General features: G+C 39.5%; 1 protein-coding gene across 3 annotated transcripts in view; it reads right to left on the bottom strand.

The window, feature by feature from the left end:
• The window catches only part of Myom1 (myomesin 1), a 117127-nt gene that overhangs the window by 21506 nt on the left and 83573 nt on the right, over window positions 1–12048 (bottom strand). For all 3 annotated transcript variants that reach the window (XM_031368719.1, XM_031368717.1, XM_031368718.1), the window contains 5 exons: window positions 6586–6742; window positions 5714–5820; window positions 5559–5603; window positions 1040–1176; window positions 398–542 (listed from right to left, as the gene is read on the bottom strand). In XM_031368719.1, coding sequence (XP_031224579.1) covers window positions 398–542; window positions 1040–1176; window positions 5559–5603; window positions 5714–5820; window positions 6586–6742 — 591 coding nt within the window. The remainder of the gene's footprint in view (window positions 1–397; window positions 543–1039; window positions 1177–5558; window positions 5604–5713; window positions 5821–6585; window positions 6743–12048) is intronic.

The raw sequence follows: 12048 nt of genomic DNA, 5'->3' as shown, positions 1-12048 counted from the left end.
CACATTTTTTTTTCTCTCCAAAGTTTAATAACTTACAGTAACCACCACATGTTGTTAAAATAGTGTCATGGTTTGTTACTGAGACATATATATATACAGTTCTGGCTGCCCTGAAATTTCCTAGGTTGGAGAACTTAGCAGTACATACTTGTTTACATATAAAACCACTTAAGTCCAGCCATGCCTCAAAGTCGGGGAAGATTTTGGCGTTCCTTTAAAGCAATGTTCATTTCTAGGCAATGGAATACTACGGGAAGTATTGACTGGATTTTTAATTTGATGCAGGAATCCAATAAAGAGTTCCAGCCCAGCAGTCCAGGACCTCTCTTAAGCCGTGAGGTATTTCTATTGGCATGAGTCACCGGGTGTCCCACTGACTGTCCTTCAGAGTTCTTACCATCTCCAATGAGAACAAGAGTAGAATGGCCGGTTGCTTTTCCATCTTGAATCTGGAATGTGTATGTCCCTTCATCCTCATCCTGTAGCTTCTCCATGAACATTTCAATGATGCCCGTGTTTCGGTCGATGTGCATCTTGTATTTCTTCAGTGTGAAAAGACAAAGCCAGAGAAATTAGCAAGGAAAATATCTTGCTTTAAAGACAATAACTCTGATGAAATAAAAAAAAAACTTAAAGAATCAGAATTTTAATATTTCTAGACAACTAAGCATGTTGTCTAAATATCTTGTTCAAAGAAAAATGAACATATTATGTAGGTAGATGCTTACACAGAAACTGATTATGAATAGTTTGAAATCTCAACAATGTGGCTACTTAAACAAGACCTTCACAGTTGACATGCCTCTGTAGATGGGGGAAGTCTCAGAATGCCTTATCTCTAAATGAGAGTTGCAGGCAGTTAATGACTGCCCAGAGAGGGAGAGTCAGTCTTTTCCTAGGATGTGCCCCTGATAGGATCTCCCTAAAAACATACATACAAGCCACATTATATATATGAAATTCTTTAAAATTAAATTTTAAAAAATTAAAATATCAAAAATAAATGTTTTTAACTAAAAGCAACAAATGTAAACCCTACCGGCCCCTCGAAAATTTCCTTCTCATTAAATATGTAGTTGACTTTGGCATTGCCAGACAGCTTCTCAGCCTGCATCCAAAACCGGACCTGACCTTTCTCCAAAATTTCAACCGCCAACTCTGACTTAGTTGGGACAGCTAGGGAAAATAAAAATAGACAGAGTAAGTCATTGGTTAACAACAATTGATACAGATATTCTAACAAGTGAAAAAGATAGTCAGTACCAATAGCAATTATAGACCCTTGTCCTATGTGATACAGAGATGGTAGGCATATTATAGGGGGACCTCAGACTAAGGGATGTCATTATAGGGGGACCTCAGATTAAGGGACATCATTATAGGGGGACCTCAGACTAAGGGACGTCATTATAGGGGGACCTTAGACTAAGGGACGTCATTATAGGGGGACCTCAGACTAAGGGACGTCATTATAGGGGGACCTCAGACTAAGGGACGTCATTATAGGGGGACCTCAGACTAAGGGACGTCATTATAGGGGGACCTCAGACTAAGGGACGTCATTATAGGGGGACCTCAGACTAAGGGACGTCATTATAGGGGGACCTCAGACTAAGGGACGTCCTTATAGGGGGACCTCAGACTAAGGGACATCATTATAGAGGGCCTCAGACAAGGGGACAGGGGTCTCGAGTCTCATACATGGGATCTCACCCCTTTTGAAGCATAGTTATCGGAAGTGTCAAAACAAGAAAGATGAAGTTATCTATGGTGCACTTCCAGTTAACCTCTGTGACTCTCTATTGCTGCTTTAGTCAAGGTTATTCAAGGGCAGTCACAAGGTAAAATAAGAGAAATTCTCCGATGATCCAGGATGGCCAGTGTGTAGCTTCCAAATCTGCTAGTAAAAAATTATTTAACAGCCAAATGTCAGGGATGCCATTCTCTGTGTTTCCCCTATCTACTTCATAAAATTGCTTACATATTTGTTCTGCTTCAAAATTGAAGAAACTGTTGGGTATTCTGTACTGAGGGGATGCATTTGGGGGGAGGAGATAGGCTTTGAGGTTGAAACATGATCTTGAACAGGTGGTCCTCACCTGTCAACATGGACATTGTGCATCTTGCTTGGCTATCAGTTAATTATGGTATAACAGGATGCATTAATGATCAGAAAATGAAGGTCACAGGATCCCTTAGTGATTAGTAAATAGAGGTAAGTTCTCTATCCCCCACCACGTTTATTGATAAGAAAGCTGAATGCTAACAAAGAATAGTGACCCCAGAGACACAGAGCTAAGTCTGTGATTATCCCTGCTATTCTGTGCTGTTCTTTGTACCAGTTCCATTTCTATGCAGAAGACCGTGGTTTTCCAGTGTGAATGAATGAATGAGTGGAGCAGATAAAAGATAGCCCCCAAGACTAGAGGTTAACCCTTGTTACAAATAAATCTTGAGAATAGAAAGCATCTTCCAGAGAAGTCTAGGGAGCCCATCATGGAGGTCCTAATGTATGGTACTGTGACTCGGAATAGCAATGCCAAGGAAGGGACTGGCCTTTTTGGGAGCCTTTGATGTTCCCTGTCTGTCCCCAAGTCACAAGAATATTGTCTAGAGGAACACAGATCACCATGAATTGACACTGAGGGAATGAGCAAACATGACATGTGCATTCAGAGAGACAGACTGTGGCATGGATGTGGGAACAGCATGTGAGCCAGCCCCTTGGGCTTCACCAGCTACCTGCAACTGGTTTAATTATTGGCTCCACTAGCCTCGTGTTCTTAACCTCTAAACTCAAACCACCACAGTACTTTCTGGATCAGTGGATGTTTAAATGACACATTCCAACTAAATGCCCCAGGAAGGGCCTGGCATATAATAAATGCTCTATAAATGTTGGCTGTTCATATTTTGGTATCTGCTTTTTCCTCCAGTTGCTTTGACAATATTCTATAATTATAAAATATAATGTGTTGAAAACTAGGAGCACCTAGCAGTGTGTTTATAGTTATGGATATACACTTATGTGTGTGCACACAATATATTATCTGTGTAGGTAGGATGATAGCAAATATCTACAAATGAAGAGCCTTGATGCGGGATGTTGACAATATCGCATCTTCTACACTCAGACAAGCTGACTTGCCACACTGCAACTTAGCATTAGTAATGGCAGAGCAGGTCATATTATTTTCAGTTTCTACATCTATACTTTTTAATCTTTTCTTTTTTTTTTTTTTTAGATCCAAATCACCTTCTCTAACTATTTGTTCTAGCAAAACATATTATTTGTAGACTGAAGACATATGCTTATTGGTTTTCAAAATATTTTTGGAAATGGCTTTAGAGCAGAGAGTTTACTACGTTAAAGGATAAAGGAACGGGACTTTTAATTTTTATATTCAATGAGAAATGAGACAGGTAGAACCTTATAAATCTCAAGAAAACAACTTGATGTCTTCCTTACCCAGGAGGAGATGGGCGTGAACTGAGAAAACAGGCTGCTCTGCCTTGCTGGCAGCTCTCTGAAGGTTTCCTCCTTGCAGTTGGTGAAAGAAAATACTGGAACTGTCCTATTTAAAAATGCTGTTTCAAGGGTCTCAGAAAAGCTTCTCTGGGTTGGGGTATGATAGTCACACTCAAAGATTAAAACATGTCCCTGGGCTCGCCCTGTGTGCCAGCCACGATGTCACATCTGGTGCAACAAGGAAGCTTAGAGTTTGCTTAAATCCTTAGGTGTACGCAAGATAACAGATCTCAGTGTAGATGCCAACAATATGAGTTGGCTACGAAGCCCTTAATTATACTGTCTCCACGTCCAATTGATCCTCAACCCAGGGAGGCCCAGGCAACGTGAACTTAACAGTGACACCCTGCCTTGACTTCTCTTGACACTATCTTTTAACCTAAATATAAATGTTGTTGGGGAGGCTGTTGCCTGGATACATGAGCAGTGTTTACTAACTAGATTAGTGCTTCTTTCCACTTTGATCAGGCTTGAGCAGAGGATGTAAACATGTACCTTAGAAACAGCTTCTGACTGGGGTCTAAGAACTGTCACAATTGCCAATCCTAGAAAAAGAAACCGAAGCCCAGGGAAACGGAAATGGTTCATGCAAGGTCACAGAGCCAGAATGTCTAGGGAGGCCTCCACCTTCCACCTAGCTTTCAGAATTAACTGTATCATCCACAATAAAACTCTCCAGCTTTATGGTGACTAAGCACACAGAGAAAGTTAATGCCGTGGAGCTAGGACCTCCCAAAACTCCACAGTCATAAGAAATATAAGCAAGCATTGAGGAATCTTTTAGATTCTTAATTTAAAAGAGGGAGAGCATTCGCCACTCTTTAATCTGCTTTCTCAAACATGGCAGTGTGTTTCTCTGGCCAGTGGATAAGGGATCCTTCCAGTGGGTAGCGGAACCTTCGAGGTGTTATTTCAAGCGTTCTTTCCTTTAGGTGTCAGCTGTAGAGTTTAATCTTTTATTTGGAAGGTGCTTTGTCTAAGGGAGTGTAAATAGCTAAGAAGGCTCCTCTTCAGAATGAGGCCCTTTACCCTATTTCCCAAGAGTATAAAACATTGTGTTTAGATTGGCTTTGTTCAGAGCTTTGAGTCTCCTATCATGTACTAACATTAAGGATTTGCCTAAAACATATAAGTGGGTATGTTCAGAACATATGAGTGTGATCCCAAAACACATGGGTTAAGAACTGAAAGACATATTTACTCATATTACATCTTTGGATCCTCACACTGCCATGCAGAATGAAGCATGGTGTGGGTTTTCTTTCCACCCCTTTCCCTTTCTCTTTCCTCCTGGTCCCCTTCTAATTTTCTTGTTTGATTCTCTCTTTTTAGGCAGAGCCCCTGGTGGCCCAGGCTGGCCTCTAACTTCCAATTTTGTGGTATAGCCCAGGATGACCTTGAACTTGTGATATCAAGTTCTGAGATAACAGGTGTGTGCCATCACATCTGGTTTTATGTGATGATGGGGGGTCAAATCCAGGGATCTGTGCCTGCCAGAAAAGCACACACAGCCCTATGGAGTATTTTTCTATGTTAATATCTTGTCATTTCTGGGGGGAAATGGCAAAGAAAAGAATCATTTCTAGGAAGTGTTTGTGTGGCTGCTGGCTTGTGATGTATATTCTAATGCCTCTCCGCATTTCTCTTTTTCTTTCCTCTCTCCTTCTTTATTCCCTCTTTTCTTTCCTTTGTCAGGTTTCATCATGTAGCCCAGACCAGACCATGAATTCAGGACTCCTCTGCCTCTACCCCCACCCCCGCTCTTATAAAAAAAAAAAAAAACTTCTTAGGTCAAAATAGAATCTTGAGGTTGTCTAGTTTGGCCTTGAACTTGACCTCTGTCTGTAGCCCAGGCAGGCTTTGAGCTTGCCTTTTTCCTGTCTCTGCTAAGTAACTAAGATTACAGCACTGTGCCATCAGGTAAGGCTTTAAGCTTTTTCTTAATCCCATTTGAGCTGTCATTTGTTCTACTGCAGAAGCTGAACTCTGGCGAAACCACTGAAATATGCAAGTGTTCCAGGATACTTACTTGGGAACTTGTGCTCCTGGCTGAGGGCGAGCAGACGTTTCATTTCTGTATAGAAAAATGGAAGGCAAACCTTTACCTACTAAAGCAAACACTACTTGATAACAACTGGGAAATGAAAGCAACTTTAGACTCAGGGAGAAATGATTTAAACTCACCTTCCTCATCTATCAGGTAGCTTGACGCTATCCCATCAGTGTCTGTCACATCACAAGAGTAGGTGCCCAAGTCATCTGTCCCCAGATCTTTAAAGGTCATTTTTGTCCTTCAAAACAAAATATGTTTCCTAGAAATGAGACTTTGCATGGTCTGTGCACCTGTGACTGAGCTAAAGTTCTCTAGCTCTGGGCATCTTGGGTTTAACATCCTTTCCATTAGGAAGACTTTCTTGATTTCTGGTAGGATGATGAGGACACAGGTATGAATGTCCCATCTCCAAGCTCTGCTGCATATATACACATGCTACAAAGAGACAGTCTCCTGATTTGCCCTTTCTGAGGAGCCTAAGGTAGAACATTTGGCAGGTAATCTGGGTGTTTCTACACCAATCCTATACTTCTCTTGTCAGACTAATGGTAAATTCAGATCATGCTCCTGTATAATAATGCCTGTGCCTTCAGAGACAGGTTTCTGCTTTGCTCTCTATTGTTTCTCTGGCACCCAACACATGGTCTGGAACACACAACTTAATTAATGAACAGATCAATATTCTAGTTCACCATGCTTCCTCATTTTCTCTAGCTCCATTACCAGCCATGTTACTATCTAAGATCAACTGAACATTTTAATGTTACCAGAAGAGAAGTTTATAGTTTGATTGTTTTTCTTTAATCAAATGTGTTCTACTTCAAGAACTGTGCATTGAAGGATTATATTCAGGCTTATACTGGCTGTGGATTTTTATAATACCATATGTAGAATAGTAATGATGTCATTTTCTTATGGCGCAAAGGTTAAGTAGGAGCAGGAGCTTATCTTATGTTCTTACAGTGAAGAGGTGATGTGTTACTGGGATAGAGGTATTCCTTACTTATTGCCTTTGTTTTCGACGTCTAATCGTGGAGAGTCTTCAGTAGGTTCATAATCTTTGGACCAGACAAATTCCGACTTGGGAGTCATCTGATCACATTCAAAGTTCAAAGAAATGACTCCATCATCATCCACATTCACAACAACCTCTTTGGTACCTAGAAGATTATAAAGAAGGCAGTTGGGACTTGTGATAAAACCAGACAGCTAAGAAATCTTGTGTTCATATGCCTTCCTTTATTTAGCCTTAGAGCAAGGCTGGACTGGGCCAGGGATTTTCTGCATTTCAGCTTCCATCCTGTGACATGGGATTAAATGAATCTGTCATATTTCTTATGTAGAAACAGCACCAGAGCCAGCTCACTCTGCCTGGAACTGAGGAAAAATTGATTGAAATGGATACCACAGTTGGGAATGGACTTGATTGTCATTGTGACAAAGAAGTCTTGGGCAAGGGGAAAGTAGATTCATGATCTTTGCTTCAATAAATCCTGTATCTACTAGGTTACCAAAAAAGAATAGAAAGATATTATTAAACTAACAAGAAATTTCCAGGAGGAACTAAAAAGAATAAGCACCACCTACATTTTCTTAAATAAAATCTTAAGTCATTTTCAAAGGAAGAATATATGGGAACTGTGTCTACTCACCCCATTACCTTATCAATTTGAAGATGTCTCTTTAAATTAGAAATGATAACTAGAGAAGATTATTATTGAGCCATATGAAAATTTAAATGAAGATGAATTTCAAGAGATCCAATGTGTTTCAAGAAGATTGATTTCTGAGTTTTAAAAGAAAATAATTTAGAGTTATTTTATTTGGGGCATTATAATAAATTATACTGGCTTCCAATATAGCAATGTAAAGTTTGTACACCAGCACATCTATTGCCAAATCCAGTTTGAAAGAAACAAAATGTGCTCAATACATGCAAATTCAATCATCAGCCTAAACTCTGTCTCAGTATATTAGGGAAATTAGATTTAGTCTCTGAAAGATATAGTTTTATTCTTTTTCAAAGTGTTAGCAAACTTTCCTATAGATGTTTCCCAGAGAAATGTTATTTTGTCTCTAGATATACCATTAAAGTCCATCATGGGTATTGTTCAGTATAACCATCAGTGGGGTTGGAGGAGAGCCAAACTCTTGTTAGAGGATGTTTGAGAGGAAACTAAGCCCAGACAATGAGGATCTTGGATCCTGATTGTGATAGTTGATATACTTTGTGTTCTTCCCAACAACAATGCAAGCTTTCACTTCTGTATCTATGTATACATCCAAACAGTGATTGTTAACACACATAAAGAGGAGAGAGAGAAGAGTGGAGACAGTGTTAGGTCTCACAGACTTTCTCAGTTTTAGTTTTCACAAATGGTTATCATCATATTTGACTCATTGGTAATCTAAAATAACAATCAATTAAATGTCTAATTGTTTTTTAAGTGAAGCATCTGCCACATGTAAAGTTGTAGGCCTTGTCTTTTGTTGTTGTTGTTGTTGTTATTGTTCTTGACAGTGCGTGACTAATCCAAACACCCCATTTTTATAAAGTCCTGAAGCAATGTGCTTATTGGAATTTAGATAAAGGCCAGTGCTGAAGAATGTTTGGGCCAGCTAGTATTACAATGCAGGGTTTGCAAGAGTCACTGTGAGAATATAAATTCAGCATATTTGCATATCTGTATTTCTACGAGGAGGACATAAGGGATATCCTCCTTATATGGGTATTGACTGAATCTTTTTCACTTTTTGTATAGTGTTGACTTTGGAAGCTTGACCAGTTATTCATATCGACCATTATCTTATCTATAATCCTTTCCAAGAGAAAATGAATCACCATTTGCTGTTTATTATAGTAAAGACATGACTTAAGTTTATAAAAGATGTTTGTTCTAAAATTTTAATTTCCCCCACTAAAGCTAAATATGAGACTTCAATGCAAGGAAGTCATAGAACTGAAAGCATATGGGTAGGTCCATTGGCTCCACCTCTCTCTCAGTTTAGTAGATACCTTTGTACTGTAAAGCCTCACCCACATGGAACCTGGCTCCAAACCAACAAATAAAAGAACACAGTTCTCTAAGTGCCAGGGCTCATGTGCCAAAGTCCACTTTAGGGTCCTGCTCACTGGGAATTCCAGACTGTCACACCAAATCTATTTATACTTCACTAGTGGCGGATGTTGACAAATCTAACTGGCTACTTCCTTAGCAGATGAAGCTTAATAAATAGAGATGAACCTACTACTGGTAAACAGATTGAGAGCAGAAAAAAACTAGAAAGGAGATAGAAAAAACCAAATACCTTCTGTCCAGTAAAGGTATCACCACATTGCAATCCTATGCTACAAATAATGTTTGTAACAATGGCTCTGAGCCATATACACAAAGAAAATAATAGGGTTCAGTACATTGCATCAAAAAGTGTTTATTGAAACATATAATCTTTTCAAACAACTTCATAGAGCCTTAAAATGAAAATTAACTGATGGTTTGGCAGTAAGTTCTCAGATAAATAGAACAGTTAGATACTTAAAACAGAACTTCAATTATTTATTTGTGTATTCACATTTTGATAAACAGGCAAATGAAATAAAAGCACTGTGCTAATGGCAGAAGCTTTTCTATATCATTTTACACTTAAAAGCCAAAACAAGATCTGAGTCTGTTGCTCTGCTGCCAAAAGAAAGGACTTCCTGCAAACAGTCTCATCTAGGTGAAAGGTCAACTCGCTTTCCTTAACATTGGGTTGGAAAAGGGAGCCAAAGTCTGCAAGACTCGGGACTTTTCAGGGGCTACTTCTGAATCTGTTTAAGAACATGAGAATTCACTTCCTACACCAGGAGATTTGAGTAGACAAAAAAAAAAATGAGATTATTTTGGCCTGACAAGGTGTTTAAACTTGTCCTGGGACTACAGAGACAGCTCAGTTACTATGAGTGTATGTTCTAGTTTTGTAGAGGATCTGAGTTTGGTTCCCAACACCCACAGAACACAACTTACAACTGACTGTAGCTCTAGGTCCAGGAGATCCAACACCTTCTATAGACCTCACAGACACCTGCACTTGTGTACACATAACACAATCCTCCCTCCCTCCCTCCCTACTTCCCCTCTCCTTTTCTTTCTCTCCCCTCGTCATGCATACACACAAACACAACACACAATTAAAAACAAATCTTTTTTTTTAAATAAGTATTTAAGAAAAAGAAAAATTGTTCCTAGTCAGCTCTTCAACCTCAAATATCCTCAAATACTGAGGATAAAAATCCTTAATGTAGCCTTCCTATTTCCGTCTGCACCTGGAGTGCAGTACACCCAAATACCTCCAGGAGAGAGCTGATCTCCCAGGAGTGCCAACACACCTGTGAGCACAGGTAAGACCACCACTTCTGTTTAAATTCCTGGCCCAAGAGTGATGCTCCCAGAGCCATCAGGACACAGGAACCAAGCTTGGGACAGGATTCTTTTGGTTTTCTTCTTCACCCTAGAGCTGGCCCCGTGCCTCAGCTTTCCATACCCACATTCCTCCCAGAGAGAACTGGTCTCCCAGGAGTACTGACACACAGGCTTGCAGGAGGAACAAGCCACGGTGAGAAACAGCAAGACCAGCTAACACCAGACATAATCAGATGGTGAGAGGCAAGGGTAAAAACATAAGCAACAGAAACCAAGGCTACTTGGCATCATCAGAACCCAGTTTTCTTACCACAGAGAGCCCTGTATACCTCAACACACCAGAAAAACAAGACTCTGATTTAAAATCACATCTCATGAAGATGATAGAGGACTTTAAGAAGGACATAAATGACTCCCTTAAAGAAATACAGGAGAACACAGATTAACAGTAGAAGCCCTTAAGGAGGAATCACAAAAATCCCTTAAAGATTACAGGAAAACACAAACAAACAGGTGAAGGAACTGAAAAAACCCTCTAGGATCTAAAAATGAAAATAGAAACAATAAAGAAATCACAAAGGGAGACAACCCTGGAGATAGAAAACCTAGGAAAGAGATCAAGAGTCATAGGTGCAAGCATCACCAACAGAATACAAGAGATAGAAGAGAGAATCTCAGGTGCAGAAGATACCATAGAAAACATTGACACAACAGTCAAAGAAAACACAAAATGCAAAAAGCTCCTAACCCAAAACATCCAGGAAATTCAGGATACAATGAGAAGACCAAATCTAAGGATAGTAGATATAGAAGAGAGTGAAGATTCCCAACTTTAAGGGCCAGTAAATATCTTCAACAAAATTATAGAAGAAAACTTCCTTAACTTAAAGAAAGAGATGCCCAGAAACATACGAGAAGCCTACAGAACTCCAAATAGATTGGATCAGAAAAGAAATTACTCCTGTCACATAATACTCAAAACATGAAATGCACAAAACAAAGAAAGAGTATTAAAAGCAGTAAGGGGAAAAGGTCAAGTAACATATAAAGGCAGGCCTATCAGAATTACACCAGACTTCTCACCAGACTATGAAAGCTAGAAGATCTGAGCAGATGTTATACAGACCCTAACCAGCCCAGGCTACTATACCCAGCAAAACTCTCAATTACTGTACATGGAGAAGCCAAGATATTCCATGACAAAAACAAATTTACACAATATCTATCCACAAATCCAGCCCTACAAAGGATAATAGATGGGAGACACCAACACAAGGAGGGAACCTACACCCTAGAAAAAGCAAGAAAATAATCTCCTTTCAACAAACCGAAAAGAAGATAGCCACACAAACATAAAAATAACATCAAAAATAAAAGGGAGTAACAATCATTATTCCTTAATATCTCTTAACATCAATGGACTCAATTCCCCAATAAAAAGATATAGACTAACAGACTGGGTATGTAAATAGACCCCAGCATTTTGCTGCATACAGGAAACGCATTTCAGTGTCAAAGACAGACACTACCCCAGAGTAAAAGGCTGGAAAACAATTTTCCAAGCAAATGGTCCGAAGAAACAAGCTGGAGTAGCCATTCTAATATCGAACAAAATCAACTTTCAACCAAAAGTTATCAAAAAGTTTAAGGAAAGACACTTCATATTCATCAAAGGAAAAATCTACCAAGAAAAACTCTCAATTCTGAACATCTGTGCTCTAAATGCAAGGGTACTCACATAAAAAAAGTTTCATAAAAGAAACTTAACTAAAGCTCAAAGCACACATTGCACTGCACACAATAATAGTGGGAGACTTCAGCACCCCACTCTCAGCAATGAACAGATCATGGAAAGAGAAACTAAACAGAGACACAGTGGAACTAACAGAAGTTATGGACCAAATGGATTTAACAGATATCTATAAGACATTTTGCTGAGCAGTGGTGGCACACACCTTTAATCCTAGCACTTGGGAGGCTGAGGCAGGTGGATTTCTGAAGAGTTCAAGGCCAGCCTGTTCTACAGAGTGAGTTCCAGGTCAGCCAGGGCTACACAGGGAAAC

This window comes from Mastomys coucha, unplaced genomic scaffold (assembly GCF_008632895.1).
Source record: "Mastomys coucha isolate ucsf_1 unplaced genomic scaffold, UCSF_Mcou_1 pScaffold14, whole genome shotgun sequence".
NCBI classification, from domain to species: Eukaryota; Metazoa; Chordata; class Mammalia; order Rodentia; family Muridae; genus Mastomys; species Mastomys coucha.
Note: the sequence above shows the minus strand (reverse complement) of the source record. Positions and strands in the feature narration are given on the sequence as shown.